Source organism: Archocentrus centrarchus, chromosome 6, assembly GCF_007364275.1.
Source record: "Archocentrus centrarchus isolate MPI-CPG fArcCen1 chromosome 6, fArcCen1, whole genome shotgun sequence".
Lineage (NCBI taxonomy): Eukaryota > Metazoa > Chordata > Actinopteri > Cichliformes > Cichlidae > Archocentrus > Archocentrus centrarchus.
The window spans coordinates 9,838,441-9,864,946 of NC_044351.1; the positions used below are offsets into that span (position 1 = coordinate 9,838,441).

Genomic DNA, 26,506 nt, shown 5'->3' on the forward strand with positions numbered 1-26,506 from the left:
CTGGGCCAACATCATATTAAACCCTTTGGATTAAGAGTGGGATGCCACTCAAGTTCAAATGCGTGTGAAGGCACTGCACTTATTTAGCAATAGCATCACTGTATCAACAGTAATCATTTAGAAATATTTGAATCTTCATTTGCTGGAATGTAGGAGGGACAAATTTTATCAAGAAGACCCATTACTGATGGAGATATCCTCCTGCCATTAATGAAAAGGATAAATGGAAGATGATGGATGGATGGATGGATGGATGGATGGATGGATGGCTGGCTGGCTGGTTGGCTTGATGTTTACTCTCCACTTCAGATACAATGCAGCCAAAGTGTACAAAGGGTACCACACATCCAGGAATATGAGTATCATTTTGCATATCTTTGAAGGGTAAAGAACACGTGCCAAATTTCAAGGCTCAACTCCTTGTTGTTTTGGAGTCTATAGACTGGAAAGGTAAAACCTCACTGACAGAAGGGTGGACAGACAGATGGTATGATGACAGTATGCTCCCACTTTATATGATAAAAGCATGTTACACTGAAGTTAAGGATAAAGGCTGTGTTGTGAGTTTGGCTATATTTACAAGCTACTAATCATTCAAAGAAAAGAACAAGAGTTATCAGAAACACACAATAGATGGTTCATAGTTTTTAACAAGGTGGCCTGTCCATCTTTTATTTGCAGTCTGTTTTTTTCTCATTGTCTGACAAAGTAACTGTGATTGGTAGCAGCAAAGGGTTTACTAATAATGCCTCTTAACTTGCTGCACAAGCATTTAAGTTTCTACTTTGAAAGTCCAGCATTGGCTGCATGGTTAGGGTGGGCATTTACTCAGCTTAAGCTTCACCTTGGGTCAAGGTTTCTTTTGCTACTAACTGTGTTTGAAGTGTGTAGTGTCTGCCATTTTTCTCTTTTGCATAACTGATTTCTAACTGTAATGTAATCTAGCAGAATTTAGGGACAATAACATATTACTGCATTACAGAGAAATGTAATATCATTACTGTGATGCATTACTTTGTGACTCTGACTGTACCTGTCTCTGAAAACAAGCAAGTGCCTGCCATATCTTCTTGTATGATGCTGGTGAGAAGTCTACACGAAATTGCCATTCAAACCTTATTCATTCAATTTATTTACGTCAAACTTCCTTCTGCGACACTATTCCTTCCTGTAATTGTGTCTGGCTGAGGATTGCCTTCCCACATCGCAATGTGCCTCTCAGTCTGCTTTGGACTCTCCTGTTGCTTTCGCCAGGAAATGAGGTAAAATTTGTGAGGAAATTAGGTGTTTATGCTCAGATTTCAACTGAAGCTAATATTTATTAACACCCTACAGTAGAACAGGCCCTTATGTGTGCATGGGAGTGCGTGTGTTGATCCGCCTGCTTCATAAAGTCACATGATAACTATTCACTCAAGAATATGTAGCAAAAGTAGCTGCAGCAACCCAGACCAGCTGAGTCTTGCTTGTAATGGGAACCAGCCGACTGCCGTTTATATTTTCATTTTCCTTCCTCATTTTTAAAGCCCCCAGTTTTTCCATAAGGTAGTCATTTCCAAGGCTGACGTGAAACCAGACACCCAGGGGTGCTCATGGTAAAGGTCCAGAAACAACATAAGGCTGGGTCCAACATCCTTTCACCTTCCCCAATCCCCCATTCCATCTTGTTTGACTGTTCCTGGGAAGGTAAACACCCTTTCACTGTGTCAGAAATGGGATTTCTTTCTGCTGCGACGGCAGTTCCTTCAACTGGCGTACTTTCTTTCTCCCTCTTGTATTTTTTTTCCCCTCCCTCCCTGTGCTGCCACATCTGGAACCCAGTTCCCCATTTATTTGTGGTCTGTTGTGTTTCTTTTTTCCAAAGCCTTATTTTAAAGTCCTTTACCTTGTCTTGTTGGCAGTTCCTCCCTATCTGATGAGGTCTGCAATTACGTCCCACCATAACTGGTCACTCTGCAATTACACGGTCCACCACAGAATCCCCCTCCTGCATCCCCACCTCCTCTCTCTAAACAGCACCACTGCTCATATGGCAGACCAAAATAGAATAGTTTCATGTCTGTTTGGATGGCAGCCCAGCTGAAACTATGCTCAGCTGCTTGACTGACAGTGGGATGTGGGTTTGTTCTCCTCAAGAAAAACCTTTAAGGCCAGTCACGTTTAGGCTCTGAGCAGTCTTACTCTAGGAGGCTTCAGAGGTGGTTGGTCCAGCTTGGCTCCAAGAAGGGAGACAGAGACTAGACAGCGTGAATGAAAGTGAAGACGCATACAGAGAGTTTGCAGAGAAGTACTACAAGCTGTAACTATGAACCCGACTGGACACGCTTAAGCTTTCAGTTGCTGGCAAAGAGAATGGGTAAGTTTGGCAAAGAGTTCAGCCTAAACTCAAATTCTGGGAATAGTGAAATGCTGCTGTCAAGGAACTTTGAGCCTTTAAACTTTGGAAAACTTCAGATTGCATGAATTAGCTGTGGGGCATTCAAAATCCAAGACTTAAAAGAGAATGTAGGACATCTGTGTCAAATCATCTGTTTTTTTAAGTACTGATAGACTTTTCCAGTCAGCGATGCTGTTGCCATGTTGAGCAAGGTGCAGCTGGAAACTCATTAGGCATGTGACTTATTTAAATCTCATAAACACGGGAGTTTTTCCTGAAGATGCCAAAAGCAATCAAGCTCAAAGTTTCAGATAAACAAAGAGCACTGAAGGACAGCTATTGACAAAATATAGTAAAAATATTTAGGATTAGGAATGTAGAAATCCTGCAAAAGTATAAATCCTTTAAAACTGAATGTTTTTATTAACAATAAATACATAATAATCACAAGTTGTCAGCATACATGCTTCCTGCTGTAGGTTTATAACAACCCTGCAGAAAGAAATTAAAATCATTATTTTTTTTTTCCTCTGTTTTTTGGTCTCTACCACCATGATAGCTTTAGCTGCTAAATGCTCCACTATGTCCTTCAGCTTGATAATATCAGATTATGGAGTAGTGCAGCTTTCAGTCATGCAAAGCATATATAACTTCTTACAGAATCAGCCTTCTTCTTACTTTTGTTATAAATTGGGAATCACTAATCCAGTGCATGGCTGTCAGCGTGCTTTTGGTGGAAACTTGCACTTGCCAGTTGATGCTATCGAAATAAGTATGAATGGTCCTTTTGGGATACAGTGCAGTTTTCTCAGATGGAAACTATTTTGTGTTTTTGTGTTTGAGTCACGTTGGAGCTGAACACCATAGCGGCTGCAGCTGTTTAGAATAGGCTGACCCGGTTTGTGTGGGAATGATGGAAGCTGAGACTCTGCAAACCAATGAAGTTTACAGTGAGACTGGTAGTAATGACAAGGACAAATGTACCCTGTGAGGTTATAGGTGAACAGTGTGGTCTATACAAGTGTGATTCATATAATTGCCCTAACCTCCATGCCCACAGTAGCAGACATCACCTGTGATTTCAGTGTTAATGTGTGAGTGAGAAAAAAAGACCACTGAACAGCAAGCTGTAATCAGGACCAGAAGCATTTCTGTGGCCAAACAAATCACCGTGTAATTATGTGAAAAAACAACACCACGGAGGACATAATAGTGATGCTTATATATTCAGTACATTATAACAATACAGTGTTTTAGTGATGTATAAACCATGATGCGTAAGGTGACTCTTCAGCTGAAAATAGGCCAGCAATATTAACTAGTGTTTATAACTGGCCTGGATTCCACCTATCTTTCACAGTTAACCTTAAGTGTGTTCATACTAACAGGTACTCCTATAGTAAAAGCAAAAGTACCTGGATGATGTGCACGCAAACATGTCTTTGTAACAGAAAGGGAGAGACCACTAACCAGGCAATGGCAATGTCAGATCTGGCTAGCTAGCCAGTAGCATCATTTTCATTAGGAATTTCCCATTTTAGATAAAAGATGAATGAAAATACACACTCTGTAAGTGCGTAGTGTACATAGAGTACTTCAAGTAGCCAGACAAAATGAGGCAATGCGCAATTATTCTTTCCAGTGGTCTGGGTCACATAATTCTGGTGAATTGGGATTTTTTTTAATTTATTTTTTTTAAATGAATAAATTTAACCAATTTAATTAAAGTACATCTAGGTTGGCTGTAATTTTAACAATTTAAGCAGAACATTATTAAAAGTCTTCATCATTCTCAGATGACAGGCTATGACAACTGCTTCCCTTAAACATCTGTTTAGCACTTTTTTCTAATAATACATGGCTGGTTAGGGCTAAATCCATGCACACAGTCATTCTCTGCAATGCATTCTCCTTTTGCCTGCCTGATGAACAGCTGAGGAGGGCGTGTTGTGGTTCACATGAACCACACATGCAGGTGTGGTCCTCACTGTGCTGCCATGCTGTTTAATTAGGTTTTTGGGTGTGGAATATCAGGGTTTCCGCTGTAAAAAATCTTGTCTCTCCAGTGTCTCACCCCCACACATTGTCTCGTCACATTAAAAGAGTGTCAGTCTAGTCTGATGAGCAGTTACTACGCTGAGGGTGTGGCTGCAGCTAAAGTTGGAAACATGAATCTGCACTTGACTCCACAGAAGTCATTGCCAAAGTATTGTGTAGTCAAAACTGTCCCTGTCATGCTGAAGTGGCTTCATACTGAACATGAGAACTTCTTTCTTTTGTCAAAAACAGTCAAACCCCCTTCAATATATTTCATCCTATAATTACAGACTCCTTAAAGTTGCTGACAACAAAGTGATTCTCTTTCAAGTCTATATTACGTGCCTGAAATTGGAACTGATCAAGTCATCCTCTATGTGGAGCTTCTTTCTTCTGGATAAGCTAGTTTCTTTCTTTCTAAGTTATTTGTTGCCATTTTCCAGACTCTCCTTCATGTCTCTGTACGACCTTGCTGGAGTCAGGAACCGGTCATTTTTGTTCTCCTCCCACTAGTCTGGTGCTTCCCTAGAAGCTATTTCTCATAGAGCCAGGGCTGTGTTCTGACTGTCTCAGCTCAGATGCCCACTAATTGGGTTTTCTTCAGGGGAGGGAGCAGGGAACAGAAGGAGTACAGTTGCTTGCAACAATCCATACTGTCATTCAATAAATAGGAAAAATAGAATTAACTGTCTATTAGACAACGATTTACTGACATACAAAATGCCATCATAAAACCATACACTTCTTATTTTAAAGTCAAGTAGGCTATTTCAGAGTCACTTGTAAACATTCAGCATAAAGATAGGGGTGCAACAGTTGAATGTTTGGCTGTTGATTTAATAAAAGGGGCGTGCATACAACACTTTTAACAACACTTTGTAACTTTTGGAACTGGGGAGCCCAGTTGCTAATAGTTTTGAAAGTGAAATGTTTGATATTTGTCTCTCTTTTTTTTGGTCCCATAACACTGCACAGCAAATGGCCCAGGTCTGGACTGCAGGCAGGCCAGGTTAGCACATGTCCTCCTTTGCGACAAAGCCTTGCAGCTGTAATAGATGCTGAATGTGGTTTGGCAATGTCTTCCTGAAATAAGCAAGGCCGTCCCTGAAAAAGACATCATCTGGATGGCAAATGCTGGTTTTGAACTGTTCGCATAGCAGATGTTGTCAGTAAAACTCATTTTAATGTGTATTCTGCAGAATGTGTATTCTCACACTACTGGGTGAAACAATTAAATACTTGGTTATAGTTTTTAGCGTTACTGGGAGTTACTACCATTGTGTCCTGGTATATACGTGAAAATGAATTAAGGACTAGAAGAAGAATTATGCCCACACTGCAATTTGGAGAACACTAGGAGAAACTTTGTGAAAAAAAAAGCACTGAAGGTTGATGTCTCTGGAGCCACTGAATGACAGCAGCTAAGCAGGGAAAATCTGAGCTTCAGAACTGGTGTGGAAGGTAGAGAGTAGGGTGGAGTATGGCAGATTGGCACAAGTTACTGAAACATAATATATAAAGCAAATATAATTGACTAATTTGTTCAGAGTGAGTGTTCAACCAGGAAGAAAGAAAGTCCAGCTTCAATCGTTACTACGTCACAGGACACGGATGCTGCACATGTGGAACAAGCACATGCCTGACGCTGCTTTATCGTGGGTAATGGTAACTGTCGACACATGACTGCAACAATGTTCATGACTCAGTGGAGACTCTCTCGTCAAAGTATGGACTCAATTAGAAGAGTGCAGGTATAAATTTTTGTGTAGGTGGGCCCAATATGGCAGCCACATGGGGGCCCCAAGACTGAAAGATAAATCAATTTCAGACCGGTTGAATTAGAGCATCAGCTTGAAGCATCCCTTGCGTTAACCTCTTTTTTCTTTGCTCGCCCCCTTTCTTCTCATCTCCATCTACTAATTGGAGGGAGGTCATGACTCGCTGAGCTTTAGGCTGCTTTTTCTGTCTTTGGTGCAAATTGACATGTGCTATATTTACTCTGTGGGCCACTGTTTTGGTCCACTGGGGAGATCATGGGAGGAAACAGAGGCTTCGGTACATGTGTGTTTCTGTTTGCTGTAAGAGTCACAGAAGACAGAAAGAGCACAGAAAGGTTACAACTCACTCCTCTTTGTGAACAAGTCTCGGTGGTGTTTGAGAGAACCACGGGGAATGTTGACAAGTCGCTACTCCTTCAGTCTAGTGGCGTCATTTTCTGTTTAGATGACCCCCCCGCACCCTCTCTACTTTTGTCAGCTTGTGGCTTGCATTGATTTATACCACAGGGACTGACACTCAGAGGAAAATTCGAAATAAACAAACTGCAGCAGCTTTCAGATTATTATTCTGAAACAAGTCATTACGATCCCCACAATGTTAGTGTTGACTGGTAAAATACATCTATAGAAAATCTTAAACCTGTTTCAAAATCAGCTATCCCATGACCCTAAACTAAATAAGTGGTTAAGAAATTGGATAGATGGGTAATCAATTATGTCGCAACTTAGGCTCCAAAGAACAGTGATGTTCATCATCAACTCATTTTTTATTTTGTAAAATGTCAAAAAAGGCTAAATAAAATGTGTGTAACAGTTGTAACTGCTCAAGGTGCTATATTCACTATACCATCAAGCCCTCAGAAATGTTCAGCTTGCAGTGATATATCACAGGTACACTTATTTTCCTTTGTGGACTGAGTAATCTGTTAACTTGCCACATTTTTCAGCTTCGGTCATACAATCTTTATATCTTTGATAATGCAAGTTTCCTTCTGTCCTGGAGGACATTCTGTCTTTGTTTTATATATATATTTGAACTTGAAAAAAGAACTGCCTCAAGGTTAAATGACCACTGAATGAAGTGTTACAGAGCGGGTGTTACACCTAATAAATGATGCATATCGTATTTTAAAATCACTTTCTTAAAGTATGCGTGTGTTCTTTATGTCTTAAATGAGACTTGGCAGCCTGCTTTCAGATCAAAGTATGCAGAAAACTCTGCTCTGTGTTTACTTTTCATGCCCAGAGTACAGAAAACAGCACTGAAACGGTTTTTAGAAGTGCCACGTGTGTACTCGTTGGGCACACATGGAGCTTTTCCTGCGTACTGAGAGATTTTTGCAGCCGATATTTACTTATCAACGTGACCCCATGTGTGCCCTGTTTACCCAATGCCTTTAATTCAGTGGTGAAATAAGAGTTAGAAGAAAAAGTGTTGAAAAAGTTCCACCCTACCCTGAAGTGGTTCTTGTGTTCCTTTACTTAGATCTGGGCAGTAGACCTATCCTCCACCCAGGATTCTTACTCTTCTCTTCCTTTCCCCTAAACCCACACATGGACCCATCCCACCTAATTCACTCCCACCCCCTAATGTCTAACAGCTGTAGGCTTGACTAGCAAGGAATTACTGCTATTGCAGCCCTACTCCTGCTTCTTTTTCTCTGCCATTTTGTGTGTGGCCCGTAATATTGCATCACTCACATGCCCAAATACGTATAACTGAGCTTTCCTTTCAGTGGTTTATTTGTGGTCTGAGCATTAGATATAATGTCATGAATTTACATTGCAGGTGCCTGTGGGTGGAGATAGATGGACGGCCAGCCGGTGATAAATTCTTCACATGAAATGTGTTTCACTCATACCGTCTCACAGCTGCATGGGCTCCCTGAGATGTAGCACAAGGCTATAACTGGGCCAATGCCATTTCCAAGGCACTCTATCTAACTGAAGGAGCTGTATGACATAACTAACATGAGGTCACTCTGTTTGTGATTGATAGGAGCAGACCGGGCAATGATGCTGAGGGCTGAGAGCTCCTGCTGCTGTTGGGAATCTGCTTTAAAGGAATGTTTTGGCAACATGGCTGAAATCAAACCTGGAAGCTGTTGATCCAGATTTTCAGGAAATGCACATTAATCTCAAAATGTGTAGCTTGATGCACCTGTAGTTTGTTTTTATTTGTAAACTCCTTCACACCCTAGGTAACTTGTTCACTTGTTGTTTTTTTATGGAGTTTTCTCCTTGGGCTTGTGGCTTTATTGAGATTTCATGCTGAGTCTGTGTAGCTCCACAAAAGCAGCTGAGAATTCAGTTCGGTGAACCATCATCGTTCCACACGTACACTGTAGTCATTTGAGTTGTTGTGTTGATGTTCTACTGATAGTTAAAGACTATTAGGCAAAACCCCAGATTATGTTCCATATAATTTTTTTTTATGTCAGATGCTAAAGTTCAGAACTTCTTCTTTCCCAAATATCTGCTTGTGTAAATATCATGTGGTAGAACACAGTTAAGTTATAGCAGTGGTTAAAAGGACACACTTAAGAGGAAATAAGTAAATTCAAAATGTATTTGAATAAAATCATCAAATCACAGAAAAGAAGAAAAAAAAAAACACTTAAGGTGTAATAGATGACAAGTTCAGACTGTACTGTCTGTACTGAAGAGAGATCCTCTAAGGACTGACTACAGATAGCAGTCTTAGCACCAGTGAAGAGTCTCTTTTTAACCAGCAGCAGGCAAGATAAGGCTTGTTGACATCCTACATGGAGGTAATTGTAACAAAGAGATTGGAATAATTTGAATTTTGCTTAAAAAAAAAAAGTAAAAGGATTTTATTATTTTTATAAATAGATCACAAAGTACTCCACAGGAAATGTGTGCATAGGAAGAAGACATATTAATTCTAATATCTAGTAGATCTGCCTTTGGAAGTAGTGGAAAGAAGGAAGGGCCTTCCCACAACTGCTGACAAAATGCTTAAGGAGGTTTATGAGAATGGAGAGACTATGTCCAAGGCAGCAAAGAGTTAACAGTGTGATTTCCAGAATTTAAAGACAATTTGTTTTCATGACACCAGACGATGTGCTACGGTGCATCGCTAATCCTGACTGGAATTTGTTCAGAAGTTAACTGCAGACTTGGGATTGGAGATTCAGTGAAAGCTGGACATACCACGACTCTGACCTACACACCTTTGCTTTCTGCATTACTATATATATAAGATGTAGTACATCCTGTACAATTAGCGGACCCAGATTGAATGCAGTGACATTACAAGGTTTGAGACTGAGGTGAAAGTGGAAGTGATTTCTTAAAATGTGTTGTTAAAATACAAACAGGAGTGTTGCAAGCTGCAGATAGGAAGTGTAGCTACATGCAGCTCTGAACCATCAGACTGATGTGGAACCTGGGCAGGTATATTGGTGACTACTGGAGTCTTCCAAGCTAGTGTCTGACATTATAACCAGGATGTAAAAACTAGCATGTCCTGTGTTGGTGTGCTTGCTCTCTTGTGCTGTGGCTTTCAGATTTTTAGTTTCAGTGAGTGAGCAGCATAACTCTGATGATGTTAAGGTATGCAGTTCTGCACAAGTTACTCAAGTTAACTGTTGCCAAGTTTTTGTTTTATAGAAACAATAGGCACATATCTAATGTCACTGTGGTTCCATTTGATGTTGCTTTTGGGTTTTAGTTCTGGTTAGGTGTTCTGTGTCCAGTTCATCTGGGTTTTCAGGGCCCAGTCAGTCTAACCACATTTTTTAAATGGATTCACTTCTGTCTCCTGACTTTAACCTCAGTGTTTGTCAGTTTTCTTGGCTCTGAGGTGACTCAGCTGATGTTTCACTGGAAAAAAAGAAAGGTTTCTACTTTTGTTTCTTGAAGCAGTCTGGTCCTCTGATTTGGTTTTCCCCTCTCCTTCGCCGCAAGAAATGCATCACAGCCATTCTGAGGTGGGTGTGGTTGGGGTTAAGTCATACATGACAACACCCATCAATCTTGTTATTTTGAACACCACACTGGCCTGTAACTGAGTGATGTTCCAGTTTTCCTGCCTCACTCTTTTGTTATTTTTATCCTTGTAATGCACTAAAACTAAGTAAAGAATTAAGTTGAGAATAAAGTAAAGAAGTTTTGCAAGACAAGATGTTTCCTGGCTCAGCTTAAACTTGTGTTATAGACACACTGTGGTCCTTTCTGTGTAAAGTGGAGTGCTGCAGGGTGATGACAGACTACTTTGTTAGCAACATGTGTCAAGTTGCTTCGACTGATTATAGTCATATACCCTCCTTTTACCTGACCGCGCTATAAGCCTGTCTTCAATTATCTCAGTGTGACTCCTTATTTGCCATGTGGTGTGTATGTGAGTGCGGTGCCTCTCTACAGGCTTTGCTCATTCATTATTAAGCAGCTCCTGATGTTTTGCTGGCCGTCACTGCTCTGGTGTCAGGTACTCACACGATCCTCTTCACTTAACCAGCCTGACTTGGGCTCCAGTTCCAGTCTCTTTGGCCTGTTGGAGCTGCTCCCAGAGCTACTGAGCTCTACTCCCAAACCCTTTGTTACTCTGGATGTTGCCTTTTCTCCGGCTGATTCCTCCTTGTTATTTGTTCGACTAACTGTCGATGGAACTGGGAAGCCTAAAATGCATTTGGATATTTCTCTTGGCGTCATCTTGAAGCCATTTTATCTCTCAGGAGGTATGGTGCTGCTGTCATCTTTTTTTCCCCTGCAGAAAATTAGAATTATGAGTACTTTTATAGCTGACCATAAAATATCCTACCAAGGAGATGGTGTGTAGCGGACTTGTGGTGAAGCTGTATAGTTATTTATCCAGCTGAATGTAATCTTTTTGGGAGGCAAATGGTTCCTTTGGTGCCCGAGGAACGAGAAGTTGATGTGATTACTGCTGCTGTATCAGTCTTAGTCATCTGTCTACATTTATTAGCATGACATTTAACTGATCTTAGACCACGACTCTGGCTACAGGTCTGTGCAAGTGTGTGTGTGTGCAACTTGACCCCGTCTGAATGCTCCCTAAGCGACACAGGTTGCCTAGAAACATCAAAAGGGCAGCAAATATAACTTCCATAATATTATGCCAAAGGAAAGAATGATCTCAGGCTCAAACAGACTCTTCCATTTCTGGCCTTACAAGGGCATCTTCTCACTTTGTTCAGTCAGCAGTATGTCCTTGGGGAAGGAAATTTTCACATCCCATACTCGTGCATGCAGAGACTCTAGAGGATAATTAAAACATGCTAGACAGAAGATTTGGCCTAAATTCTAGTGAACCTTTTAATGGAGTGCTTTTATTATAGGCATTGCTGATGTTTAATTGGAAAAGTGCCATATTGTTCACTGCAAATAATGCAAAAAGGATTTTTCCACTTCTTCTCTGAATATGGTTTAAGTTTTTTTTTTGCTCTACTGCTGGTTTCTTGAAAAAGTAAGAAAACTTTTGTGTTTTGGGCCTGCTGTACATCAAACAGCAGATGGGTACAGTATGAGTGACAGAAGTACAATGGAGCAAAACTGTGGTTCTGCTGTCAGGTATGCTGTTGGGGGAGAATATCATATGCCATCCAAGCGGATCCTGTCTGCAGAGGCTGGTGACAGATGCTGAATGATATCCCATTCATTCCTGCTCCAAAATGGATTTGAAAAGTCACAAAGACTTAAATGACCCATTCTAATACTTTCTCAGCACTCTCACTTCCACCAATGTTAACTTTCTAACACTTGCATTACATGAAACTATCAGTAGTAGAACTGCAATTTACATTTCTGCTATATAAACTTTTGATTGCCTCTAATTCTCCCATCCTTCCTGTATGTTGACATCTTAAAGATGAGTCCTGCCGACTGCTTGTCAGCATGTTGTAGTAGTGCAGAGGCTTGTTTATCCCTGCAGCCATTTGATTACCTGCAAGTAACGCTAATTGTCCAAGGTTAAAATATACATGACCATAATATGATATTTTCACTTTGGTGAACTTTAATAAAGCAAAACTCCATATAATTATGTATCATTGTAGAACTACTTTATTAGGAAACTGTTCTCTTTGGAGCACAGTTTTGTAGCAGGAGTGTTTTTACAGACCCTGTGGTGGTACCTGTGCTGCCCACAATCCATATCCCATCTCACCCACTGCCATTCCTCCCCATCCCCACCACTTTCTCAACTCTTTTCACTCTTCACACTGAATAACCACTTTTTGTTATAAAAATATGTGGAAACGAGAACGGTGCTTCCTCTCTGTCCTCCTACACATTTATTTCTGACATCACGGTGTGTCACACTCAAATTTGTGACGCTCATGAAGCCCCTGTCACCGTCCCCTGAAACATGTCAGAACGTTGACACTGTTTTTCTATCATTAGCCGCACGGCAACAGTGGCTCTACTGCAGAATATGGTCTTGTGTCTTTAAAGGCAAATTTATCTTCCAGCCATCCCACACTGAGGCTGTGTGTTGCACATGTCGTTACGGACACGCTAAGAACGCAGTTACTGGGGGTAGTGGAGTCAGACGTGGTCGCTGCCAGTGTTTTCAGAGGCGCCGCCTCGGTGTCAGATTTGACCGATGCTGAAATCAGTAAAGAAGTTTCATGTTGACAGAGCAGAGGAAAAAACAATGCCTAAAGGTTGTGCAGCTGCTATTTCAATAATGTGAATCCTCAGAAAAATCTGCAACTCTCCTTTGCTTCTCACAGCTTTGCAGTTTCTGCTTGTTGTTCATGTTTTACCCACAACAATAAAAATCTTTTTCAGCAACAAAAGTTCTAAGATTCGTCCATGCACACTTGCAGCTGAGCAGTCAAAGTCAGAACAGAGGCAGGAACTAACAGGTAAACCTGCATGTAGCTAATCTGCAGTACTTAGCTGTGTAAGAGCTACACATTTTCTCTATGTTGGCAGAGACCAAAATTCTGGGAATATCAGATTTATTTTATGCCACATGACTCCCACATTTTTGCAAGGCAGTTGCCTCTGAGTGACCACTCTCGCTGTGTTTGCAGTTTCCAAACGCTACGACTTCTGAAGACAAAAAGTTTCCACAGTGGAAAATGTAGAATCCACTTTGGTTTGTCATCCCTCGCTGTATGTTCCAGCACAGACATTCTTCTTGGTTCTGGCTGTAAGCTTTATTTTGAACAGTGCTGAATGGAGGACTGGTAGCCACAGGGTTTGGCTTCAGGCCAGAGTGCTTGCTGAGAAGGTCATTCAGATCTCTTACCCACAGTTAGCACTGAGGAGGAGCGGCTTTGCTCGCTCATCGTACTAAACAGCTTTCAGGTGTCAGCAGAGCTGTGTGGTGAATAATGCTGGATGATACTAAAGAGGATGGATTAAAATGTAATGTGCTCGATAATATCAACAGTGGAAAACCTAGCTTATTTTGGTAAAGTTTAAACAGCCACGAGTAAAATCATACAAGAACTTGTAAACAGAAAAGCTCTGAAGTAGTTTGTTTGATGGACAGATCTTAAAAACTGCCATGCAGTTAACTTTAGAAAAGAGATTAAATCCATTTTTCATCGCTCTGGGCAATTCAAATGACACCTAACATCACAGCAAACCAAACCAAATACACAAATCTCCACAGAAATGGAAAAGCATACAAAAACGGTCAGTGTAAACATACCAGTAGAGCCATTCAAGCTTTTGACACAAACAAATCACTGACAGTAAAGACCAAAGCTAGACTTTGAGGATTTATTTATCATTTATGGGTGACCAGATATCCCTCTTTGTCCTGCTTCATGTGGGACTGCACAGCATTTTTATCCCTTGTTCCCTCCCTGTCGCACATACTGGGAAAATGTCCCACATTTTGACTGGCTCTGCAGGATGTGCACTTTTCTGAAGTCTGGCTTTAGAACGTGGAGGTTAGCCTGTCTTATATTATGCTCATCAGGGAAAGAAGTCACTGAAAAGTCACAAGCTTTGCAGATTTTGGTATATATGATGGAACAAAAATGAGGTGGCAGTTTGTGTTGGGAAATACAGTTTTTGCCTCTTTGGAAAAAATTGTCTGGATGTGGCTCAAATAAATGTGACAATCTATGGATGCATCCATACTGAAATCCAACCAGACTGAGCAGCGGCTGAAATAACAGTGAAATAAATAAGAATACAGGAGTATATAAAAAATATCAGATGAAACCAGCAAGAACAAACTTCAGCTCCCCTCTATCATTACTGTGTCTACTTAGCAGGAGAGTTGGAAAAGCTGCATTGCAGATGCAAATCTGGCAACTTGCAGTTTATTGTATTTTTAAGTTGGCTATGAACGTTTCAGACTACCTCCCAGCATTGCTACCATGCCCCACACTGTCGCACACAAACACAGCGATTGCCCTACATTTAGATTTTGGGGATGCGGTCACCATATTTATGGGGTTGCAAAGCACTTACTGTGTTGCCATTAGTTCAGGGTCTCCAAATTACAAAGGTTATATAGATTTAACTCTGTTAGCTTAGCAACAAACAGGCCTTTAGCTTTAACCAAAACACAATCGACTCTTAAAATAAGTTGTTACGTTGTGCTGATGATGTTATCTGTGGAATGCCCTGCATTTAGACTCAGACTGAGATAGTGGACAAGCGGTTGTGTCTGGAGAGTAAAGTATGTCCTTCCAAAATCTGCTTCATGCAAAAATATAGTAATACTAAACCTTATTACTGTTGTGCTCCTAGTTTGTAAATGTAATTTTCACATAACAGAGCAGTACATGGAATCATGACTGAAACAGTCAGCACTGTTTTTGGTAGGCACACATATTATTTCCATTTTATACACAAGCTATTTTTATTCTTAAGCTACATAATTGTTCCATAAAGTTTTACTCTACTTTCTTGGAACAATGTAAGGTCTGGTTAGCTCTAGTTTGAGCATGGCTTTAACACTACATGGACTGAGAGGCTGTTTTTTGAATTAAAGTGTCAGAAACCTTACTATAAGGTGACCAGATTTAAAACGTGTGTCTAATATAGTTTAAACTTTGTAATATACTTGCTAACTCACCAAATGCTTAGTTCACATCAGGCATTATCTGTCACCCTTTACGGATCTCTCTCTGTCCAAGCACAAGGGCCCACTTTAAGCCTGCCCAGTATGTGTGGGATGGGAATGTTGGGTCCATGGCTCAGCACAGCCAGCTTCCAGTTTGTTCCCACCCAGGCACTCATACAGTACCCATCCTGCTCAGTTTTCTTCTCCACATTATAGCTATTGTGGTGAGACTGTGACCGCTGTCTCCTCCTGTGAACCCAGTCTTCAGCTCAATGATAGGACACGAGCAGGACGGCACAGCTGACTTGCTGATACAGAGCATGTCAACTGTATTTAAAGACCAGCGTCCAAAAGCAACTTCTGTAGTAGATGCTTTCTTCAGTTTGTGAGTTTAGGAGAGCAGCGGGAGAAGAAGTCAGTGTATTTAATCACTGGCACTTTCAAATTAAAGCCAAACCATAAGGAACAATGACGGATCCCTGAAACATCATGGATTTTAAATTTGGATTACACAGCCTGGCTTACTCTGTCTTGCACACAATCACACTGATTTAAGCTGGTCTTGGCCTCTCAAAATGGTGAGTGGCTTTGCTTGTTTCTTCTGTTTCTTCTCAGAGTTCAGTTTCTCGTGTTTGTGTCGAACAGAAATTCATTGTTTTTGGCACAGCGCTGAAGCTAAACCACAGTGCTGTGGTATTCTGTTTTCTGCAGAGCAGTTTTTGTATTCATTTAGTGGTTTTACCAAGAATCTGGCAGGGGGCATTTTGCTGTACCACAGTATATTCTAGAAAGACTGGAAATGTATTTTTAGTCAGTGATGTAGACGTCATAGAGAGCACGGGGAGAGAAATCGGTGTTCTGTGATATCTTACCCACACAAAAAAATGTCAAATCATAGCAGAAACTAAAGTTTTTTTTGCTTACAACCAATAATGGTTGCTATACTTGAAAGTAACTTGCTAGAGAAAGTAATTTGTTATACTATTCATTACATTACTTTAACATGACCTGAACACTGACACATATCTCGATCCTAATGAGGACACACATACCATATTCTTTTAGTGTTTATGTGTGAACACACAGTACAGATGCATTCAAAATGAACCCAAAGAGACTTGAAAGTGATCACCACAGTGATTCTACTTTAGAAATATGTGCAAGTAGAAGTGGAGGCTGCAGTTCCACAACCCTGACTGCTCGTCACTGCTTTTGTTACCTCTGACAGCTGGGCTGGGCTTCGCATACACTCAGCTTTAACATCATTCTGGGTTCTTTATTAGCATCGTGATAGCATGGTGTCTGTGCAGATGTTTGCAAAGACCTTGAGTTGTGTTACAGGTAGTTGTTTCTGTCCTGGGTGCAGGTTGCACTTTACCTTCACACTCTTGTCCTTTCGTGCAATAAAAACAAAAGCAATGTCTATAACTCCGCTCCTCAAAAGTTGTACATGATGCACCATCTTCCTCCTCCCTGCACTCAAACCGAAATCAGCTAATTTTAGCAGGAAGTGAGCAGGAAGAAAAAGTTATGTTTGGTGTTTGTTTTTTCCTTCTGTCTGCCTGCAGATAACTTAAAAACTGTTGAATGAGTGTTATCCCTGGTACTGTAACACAGAAGGAAACGCAGATAAGAAAACAGACTCCCTTAAGATACTCTTAAGGGAGCTTCTAATAGGTCAACTTCCATTTTAAGGGTTACTCTGAAAAGTATCTCCTGTACTGTACTGTACTACTTAATCTGTAAAATACATTAACTGTAGCATTAGCAGCTAGAACAGCAGGTTCAAACTATCAAGCAGTTACATTACATTGTCCTAAACGAAAGGCACAAGTTTCTTTAACACAAGTTGAAGTTTAGTAATGTCTCTGAAACTCAGGTTGTAAGTCTTTATCTTTGTTATGTAAGCATTTTTCTCCCAAGCTTTGTTAACCTGTTTAGATCCACAACCAGAATTTATAAAGGCTTCAGTGTGCCGGTGACAAAGATTTACTCTTGCATTAAGTACAAATTTGCCATGATATGAATGTGGAACAGATACAGATAAGTGATAGAAACACGCACACAAGCATAAACCAACATTTAAAGTCCTCTAAATTCCCAGACATGCAAAGAATAAATACAATTGCTGCAGCAAATCTGAAACGCACACTCTAGTGATTTCTCTTACATGCACAAGTCACTAAGTGGTTGTTATTTTACCCGGCATGTGACATGAGGCTGAGACAGAGCTGCCCTTTGTTTGGCTTACCTTAAACTGCAGCTGAATGGGGAAACCCACTGGACTACTCAGGTTTCAGCTCAGACGTGAAAAGAAATGTCCACCCCAGCAAGAAAATTAGCCCAGACACCGTCAAAGCTGACCATCTGCTCAAAAAACTCATATTCCTGTAGCACTTGCAGCCTCTGTGTGCCTGGGGATACTTAATCCACAGAAGTACAGTCTTAATTTGAAAATGAATAGAAGTTACAGTGCTATGAAAAAGTATTTGCCACCTTCTTGATTTCTTAGCTTTTGTATATTTGTCACACTCAGATGTTTCAAATCATCAAACAAATGTTGATATAAGACAAAAATAACCTGAGTAAATAAAAACGCTCTTTTTAAATGATGTTTTCATTTATTAAGGGGAAAGCCCCTATCCAAACCTACGTGGCCCTGAGACAAAGTGAAGCAGGCTCAAAGATCTAAAAAAGCAGCACATCATGCGGCAATGTAAAGAAACAGATAAGAAACAAAGTCGTTGACTTCTATCAGTCTGAAAAGGGTTTCAAAGGACTCAAGGACTCATCCGCAAGGTCAAAAAAGAACCCAGAACAAAAAAATGTAGGCCTCACTTGCCTCAGTTATGGCCAGCATTCATGATTTAACAATAAGAAAGAGACTGGGCAAGAATAGTATCCATGGGAGAGCTCCAAGGAAAAAAAACCACTGCTGACCAAAAAGGACACAAAGGCTCGTCTCACATTTGCCAAAAATCATCTTGATGAGCCCCAAAACTTTTGAAAAAATATTCGGTGGACTGACGAGACAAAAGTTGAACTTTTTGGAAGGTTTGAGTCTTGTTACATCTGCATAAACCTAACACAGCATTTCATAAAAAGACCACTGTTAAACATGGTGGTGGTAGTGTGATGGTCTTGGGCTGCTCTGCTGCTTCAGAACCAGGACGCTTTGCTGTAATTGATGGAACTATGAATTTTGGTCTCTACCAGAAAATCCTGAAGGAGAATATCTGACCATCAGTTCATGTCCTGAAGCTTAAGCACAGTTGGGTTATGCAACAGGACAAGGATCTGAAACACAGCAGAAAATCCACCTCTGAATGGCTCAAAAAAAAAACAAAAAAAGGAAGGTTTTGGAGTGGCATCGTCCACCAGACAGACCAGTAACCAGACTTAAATCTAGTTGTGATGCTTTGGCATAATCTTAAACTTTTTCACACAGGGCAGGTAGATTTGGATATGTTTTTTTTCTTAATAAATAAAATAATCATTTAAAAAAGGCATTTTCCATTTGCTCGGGTTATCATCTGATATTAGAATTTGTTCAATCATCTGAAATATTTGAGTGTCACAAATATGCAAAAAAAAAAAACTAAGAAATCAAGAAGGGGGCAGATATCTTTTCACAGCACTGTACATTTTTAGCTCATATTGACAACATTACATAAATTAACAGGGCTGCCAGTATGAAAATGAAATCAATCCACAAGGCTGTAAGGGGGGTTGTCTAAAAACAGCCTGTGGGCACTCACAGCAGATAGTGATCACTTTCAGTGCAATGGTCCTTAACACAGCACTTAGCAGCACACTCCAATTGCTCAGGACAATTGCTTGATTGGACAACTCATCTCCATTTGTAGGGTAATCCACTGAAGAGCACTGTAACAAGCTGGGAGGGGGGTGGGGTGGGGAGGGGGGACATGTAATGGAATCTGCTGGAACTGTGACTTAATGGCTGTGACCCTGTGCTCAATTATAGGGTCAATAAAATTCATCTACACCTCTATTGTAATAGCCTAACGGTTCAATTATATCAGCACTCATTCTGTGATATTCTATTCTACTTTCATGACTCACTGCACCAAGTGTAATAGACGTGGGCTTTTCCCCAGCACAGGGTGCTTACAGTCAGTAGATTTCCATGGTCCTGGCACAGTATTGGTATAATTTCTGAGTCACTATGATGTTTTCTCTGAAAATGGCCCTAGAGGAGCCATGCCAAGACTGCAGTTAAAAGACTCCCCACCCCACCCCACCCCCTCCCCTGCATCTTTTTCTTTGTGGTTTCTCCCTCTACTTTCACTTTGTGTCTGTATTACAAGTCTAACCCTCCACCCATTCATCCAACTATCTCTTTATATCAGTTGCTGACTCAGTTACTCACACTCAAAAAAGAAAAAAATGCTGAATCATAATCAAATAGTTCCGAGTTTGTTTGTTTGTTTTTTTTCATACTTACATACCCAGGGGTGTTTCGAAGCAATTGAAGTAAACAGAATTGATGACTCCTCCAATGCAGAGCCTTAGCCTCTCCATCTTCAAACTCTACTAAAAGGATCAGATATTCTGTAATCATGGTAGTGTGGCAGCTATAAAGCAGGCCAACATGGGATCGAGTGAGCGACGCTTCACGTGCATCACACATCCCTCTACTCTCGATTACTTTATTTTAAGTTCTCTAGCTTATGTCTATTGATCCCGTCGCACTCTGTAAGCATATAATAAAAGGCAGGGCACAGCAGTTGAAATCTGCTCCATGACACAGGGTGGTTGTATGTTTGCGCACGCGAGAGAGAGCTCGTCTCACATTGTAACTACCTGCTAATTATACCCCCGCAGTAAACACGAAATCTTTAACCACACGACTGCAGGATATCATTAACTAAAAGGATTAGATTGCGGTTCAGGCAGGAGGGCATCTGTGGCTTCTCCCGATTGAAAATGGACTAATCTAAATGGGATACATCAATAAAACAGCAGAATAAGGTTCCGGGCACTTAAGAGCGTCAGCCCCTCTTACTTGGGCTCAGAGAAGGGAAGAGAGTCACTGGCTGGCAGCCAGCCAATAGATTAGAAGATAAGAAATATTATTCCATGGCACACCATCAGCTTGCAGCTATTTAAAACAGTGAGGTTTATTGATAATTGAATTACTTGGGGGGGGGACAAGAATAGAAAGCTTAGAGGTAGATCAATAAGGAGATACTGTAGTGGATAACAGCGCAGTGGCCAGCAGTACAGCCAGGAGGATGCGGTATGTGTCATCTATATTTACAGAGTGTATGGTGAATGATGCTGTGCAATGGTTCAAAGGAAGTTGCCATTTTCATTGCTACATTTGATAAAATGTGCCTTTTACTCAACTTGACAGTATGACATGCTGACAAAGGGAGACGTCATCATATTCATTCATGTCCTGGTGTTTATGGAGCACGTGCTGTATTTCAGGTGCTGAGCTGAAGTAAGATGGCCTCGGGCAGGATGGCAACGCCTCAGAGCAGCTCCAGACAGAGCAGTTCAACCTCTTCATCTCTGATGAGGCAAGTAACAACACAGTCTGCACACTATGTGTCTATACATTTTATAAGTAATATACTCATGTGTGCTAACAACAGGCCAGGTGCTAAAAAGCACAGTCTTGGTTTATGGAAGCTTGTAACTCAGAAAATATCCACATGATGTGTAATTTCTTTGCGTTGATAAAAGAATGAAAAATATACTCATCGTTAATAACTGTGTTTCCTTGAGTCGTTTTTATTCATTTATTTTTTTCAATTTGCTAATGGAAGTAAAAAATCAAATGTAGAAAAACTGGCATATTGCAAAAGATAAGATGTAATAAAGACAAATTTTTTTTTTCTTTTTGTCATGTCATACTGCTTCGTAAAGATACATCTCTTTATATCACCAAATGTACAATGAACTATGAATGTTATCTGGACCCGCTGCATAAATATTGTTGCAGAAAAAGGTCTAATTAAAAGAAGTGTGATAATGCAATAGTTCCAACAGAGATCAGAGAGAACTACTTTCCAAACATATGCTTTATTATTTAGAAATATACCGTCATTTATAGTCTCTCAGGGCTGCTCATGTTAATATTAGAGCCACTGGTGAAGATGTTGAGAGCACTGTTCTGAGGACTCCACATCTGTTAAGGCACACAGCAAACACATGCATCACCTTCATACACAAAAATGCAACTAAACACTAACCTGATAATAATAACCATGATAGCCATAAATAGCTCTCCTGTTTCATCTGCAAATGGGGCCTCCAAAAATGCAGTATACTTTGGCCCTTTATTCTCTACTGATAATGCAGTGTAATGGTGGTGGTGTGAGAAATGTGTGCCACCTCTCATGGAAGCTGAGAGTAAGGTTGACAGGGTGTAGTTGTGTCATTAGTCAGTCTCAGTAGTTGGTGAAGAGATGAATGCATCATGGAGAAGTTTGGAAACTGACAAGGATAAAGTTGGGAAAGAAAGTTGAATATGAACAGCATGGACAGAAATGTTGTCATAGACAAACATTTACACATTTCACCGTAACACATCCACACAGCCAAAGGTATTCACTCATCAATTCAAATCATTGAATTCAGGTGTTCCAATCATTTCCATGGCCACAGGTGTACAAAATCAATCAATCAATCATCAATCTGTACAGAATCCTGACCTCAACTTAATGGAAGACCTTTGGCATGAATTAGAGTGGAGACTGTGAGCCAGGCCTTCTCTGGAAGAATGGTCAAAATTCCCATGAATGCACCCATAAACCTTGTGGAAATTCTTCCCAGATAAGTTGACAGATCAGCCAAAATCATATTAAACCCTGTGGATTATGAATGGGATGTCACTCAAGTTCATATGTATGTGAAGGCAGACAAGTAAATACTTTTGGCAATAGTGTACTGGCTGAGAAAAAGCAGATTTTACCCCTGAACTGCTGAGCTAAGCCCTCATATCTGCCCTAGGATATATCTTCCAGCTGATGTTTGATCACACCAATATTTGGACCTCAGTGAAGATCCTAGACCAACATATTTGAGGCACTCAATTACAGGTGGTGCAAAGGTCAAAACCTTACTGACAATGGGGGGGCACTTGTCCGTGCTGCAGTAGTTAGCTGAGTGATAAAGTCAATGTCTTCTTCTGTTTCATTCCTGAAACTGCGGACAGTAGCTGTTTCCTGTAGCTTCTGAGTGAGTTCTTTATTTTGTGAGCTTTTTAAATGCGTATACTTGAGACAATCTAGCCCTAATTGGCTGAAGTGAAGCATCAGACCTTAATAAATCAGGCAAACCAGACAATACGTAGAGCAAATTGTTACAAAAACATAAACAATATCCCATACAACAACATGAAAATTATATAGCAAAAAAAAAAGGAGGAAGAATGATTTCGACATAGAGCGCCAAATCCCTGGACCGATGGGGAGGGGACGGGCCCACCCATAATACTGGGGCTACATACAAATAAACTTTATAAACTTTATCCATAAACACACAAAAGACAGAGATCTAAATCTAAAATCCTGAACAATCTGTAATACACATGTGGCCAAGATGCTAAAAAAGAAGTCTACAACAAAAGTGACATTTTCAAATCATCAAGCAGACAAACTGAGCTGACGGGGAACAAAAACCAGCCAGATGTTCTCAGCTGGTCACTTTTCACTGTTGAACCATCAACAAGACAGACCTTAGCTGGACATAACATAAAATTAGCATATTAACATAAAATTAGTAACTAGCAGTTTATTTAGTTTCATCTCTTTCTTTTCACATGTTTTATTAACTGAGACTGAAAGAAAACTCATCCAGAGCCCACTGTGTGTTTTCAAACCTTCATGACTATCAAACTGCTGTTCTTGACTTCTACAAAATACATGTTTTGGTCACACCCAAGGATGCACTCTTATCACACAGCGGAGTTTTATCTCCTTACTGTGAAAGTCACACATGCTGATCCTTCATTTTTCTTTTTCTTCTTTTCTAATAATACCAAAAGCCACTTCATCAGCAGCTGCGGTTTAGAATATTTCAGTCACTGATAATAAATTTGAAAATATATCTTGTGACAGTTTTGTGTTTACAAATGCTTGCAAAGCATATCAGAAGATGCACAGTGAATGCACTTGGATGTCAAATCAGTGGAACAATCACGCCATAGGCACACACATGCACGCACGCACACACACACACACACACACACACCCACCCACACACACAAATAAAGGAATAAATGATCTCTTACTGATCTTTGTCTTTCTCTCACACACACACACACTCAAATATAAATCTTATTTGTGCTGCACATAGTGCACTAACAGTCAGTAAATCAACTGATGAAAAGAGCCAAGTGGCTGAACTGTATTAAAATAAATTGCAAACACAGATGGAACACATACATGAACTCAGCTAACAAACATCCCCACAGCAGAACCTTTTCCCAGATCAGCTTGTCTGCACATTTAAAGCCTCAGGGTGCAGTCTGAAAGAGGCTGGCGAGGCAGGTTAGCCAAGTGTCTGTCTCTTTATTTGTTTGTGTGTATACATTTATAAAGTAAGTCACAGCCGCTCACTTAGGAAAATTGGAAAACTTGTCAAAAAGTGTGGCTTTAGTGATGTGGGGGAAAGTGTGTGAGAGAAATGAGGAAGCAAACCGAAATGTAAGATGAGCGCACAGGAGATGTTTTGTGACACAGAGAGAGGAATCATATCCTAATGTATTTTACATATGTCTCTATTTATATGCTTTGTACACATTTAACCAGGCATGTGTAGAGGACTGAGATAATTAAGTTTGAGGTTAGAAGTAGGCTGAGACAAAGAGAGAGAGAAATGAAAGGAGGAAAAAGACTCAGTATGTTTTGTCTTAGGAGAATCTAGTCTTGGCTACACATGAGAGGCTGTCTGAAGCATCTGGGAATCAGATGTCTGCTTCTGTAGCCAGGATTCAACTGTACCAGTCAGAGGCCACAATATCCCCTTTCCATGTGCTACTTCAGGAGGCGCGCATGCTCAACCTTCACCCAGAAAATCAAGGCGTGACTTGAGCATTTAAATGTGCCATTAGCCAGATGCTTTAACCATTTTCTTAGCTCATCTGTCACCTCTTACCACAGTGAAACTACATTATATAGAAACCTCCCCACTTTAATTTGGAGCTGTAGTTTCTGTGTGAAAGAGGATTCTTTTAAGCAATATTCTGGTTTTTGAGCTAAAGAGGTGTAGCGCTTCCTATGTACCCCTTGAACTGAGATACAGCGCCCTGGGTCCGTTCCCTTTAATAACACACAACTAGGGAAATTTTCACTCTCTTGGATCTGACAACTGAACGTAAAATTATTTAGCAAATTGTTGTGTGTTTTTACCTTTAAGTTCTCGCGCTGTAAATCCCTCACACTCAAATAAACCTCTTATTAATACCACAAATGAACGAAGGAAATAGTGCCCAAAGTACAGTATTTATTTACAAACGTCAGCGGCACATTAACAGGAAACCCACCCACTTAAACAAACTGAGGGTGAAACTCCATACAACTGCAAATATTTGTGAAACTTCAAACACATTTACCTGTGTGGGCCCACATGAAGTGAAAAACAAAAGAAAACATTAAAGAAAAAAGCCGGCAATACCCTAAAATAACCCGTTGCAGGCCTGATCCTCAGATAATGGCGGATGATCAGAGTTAGTGAGTTCACAGTCTTAGCTAGTGTACGCAATGTGAGCGTGCGGATAGGGTTACTCACTCTCGGCAGTCCATACTCTCTTGTTGCTGCTAGCAGTCCCACAGGCCACGTAGGAGCCTCGTGGTAAAAAAAAACTTAACTCCACAAAAGTCCAGTCCTGTACACAGCGGCAAAAACTTAATCCAACTCTGCGTCGGCAAAAAGTAAATCCCAACTCTGCGTCGGCAAAAAGTAAATCCCAACTCTGCGTCGGCGACAAACACAGTCCAGCTCTTTGTCGAACAAACCAACAGCCCCAGCCTCTTACTGACAGGAGAGGCTACTGTATGTGATGTCCTCAACTGGAAACAGTCTCTCGGCAAAACTGTTAGCTAATCGCTATCAGTAGATATTTGACATGACACTTAATGTCCGCCGGAGAGCACAAGCTGCTTCTCGCTTCGCCCTCACGTTTGCTTCGCTCTCTCAATCTCCTCCCCCCTCACGTTTGCTTCGCTCACCAGCCAATCAGAGTTCACAAGGTATAACTTTACACCAAACACTTCACAAACATTAACTTAATCCATCACAAAGTAAATACTTGCAGACAGTATGCATAATACAACTTATTTTTATACATTGACACCCACTATGAAAAAGGGAAAAATCTTAACACAATTTATTAGGATCTCAATCAAAATTTCACATTTTCACCAAAACTTTAACACTGGGGGGTTTACCCCGGGGTTACATCCTCCCCCTTCTAAAAGTCTGGCTGTCCCAGCCAGTCAGTTCTCCCTTTCAGGGAGAAACAATGGTCATCAGGTGACCTTCTCAAGGTTGTCCCCGCTGCAGGTGGGACACCAAACTGTGAAACTGTACAAAGGCACAGGTACCTTAGCAATTTCGTTCTCTGTCTCGCTGGCGATGCATAGTCTCATACCTCTCTGGACTATGACCAGAGGTTTGTCCATAGGTTCTCCTGGTTCATCATAACTTAGACGAATGACTGGCCTTACAACCCGTTTAGCAACTGGACCGCTGTCAGCATCCACTCCATCATTGGGCTCACTAGGCATTGGGACGTCTCCCATATCCAGTCCTGTGTCCACCACAGGGTCCTCTGATGGTGGTATGAAACTATCAGTTCTCCCTCCAGCCACTAAAACTGGGTCAGCAATACTTTCATCGCTGCCATCGGCACCTTGGACATCACCTTGGACATCACCTCCTTCCAGGTCCACCACCTCCGGCTTACTTCTAGCCCGGTTCAAGGGACATAATAAAGGGGACAGATCAGACCAATCAGTATTCATAGTTCTTCTGAGGGAACAGTGAAGATCCTCCTCCTCGCTCTCTGGATCACTGTGCGCTTTCTCATCAGTTCTTTGCTTTGCATTTTGTTGCTCCCTCCTTTGACTCAACGCATTAGCTGCTCTAGTGCATGGTCTCTGAGGTGTATACTTCTCGTCTCGATTTTCTGGCATCCTAACCCAGAATCCTATGGGTAAAAGATGGTTTCGGTGAAGAGTCTTTACTATCCCTCTCCCCCTTTCAGGCTTTACTCGGTAAACTGGGAGATTTGGAAGTTTCCCCATGACTATATATGGTTGA

At 40.8% G+C, this 26,506-nt stretch overlaps 1 protein-coding gene across 2 annotated transcripts in view; it reads left to right on the forward strand.

Moving 5' to 3' along the window:
* Positions 1 to 2,152: 2,152 nt before the first annotated feature.
* insc (INSC spindle orientation adaptor protein) overlaps positions 2,153 to 26,506 on the forward strand; it is a 66,067-nt gene continuing 41,713 nt past the window's right edge. Inside the window, exons 1-2 of one of the 2 annotated variants that reach the window (XM_030730981.1) lie at positions 2,153 to 2,356; positions 20,666 to 20,757. In XM_030730981.1, coding sequence (XP_030586841.1) covers positions 20,684 to 20,757 — 74 coding nt within the window. In that variant the 5' untranslated portion in view covers positions 2,153 to 2,356; positions 20,666 to 20,683. Of the gene's footprint in view, positions 2,357 to 15,428; positions 15,790 to 20,665; positions 20,758 to 26,506 lie in introns of those variants that run through there. The other variant, XM_030730982.1, reaches the window with a different exon arrangement.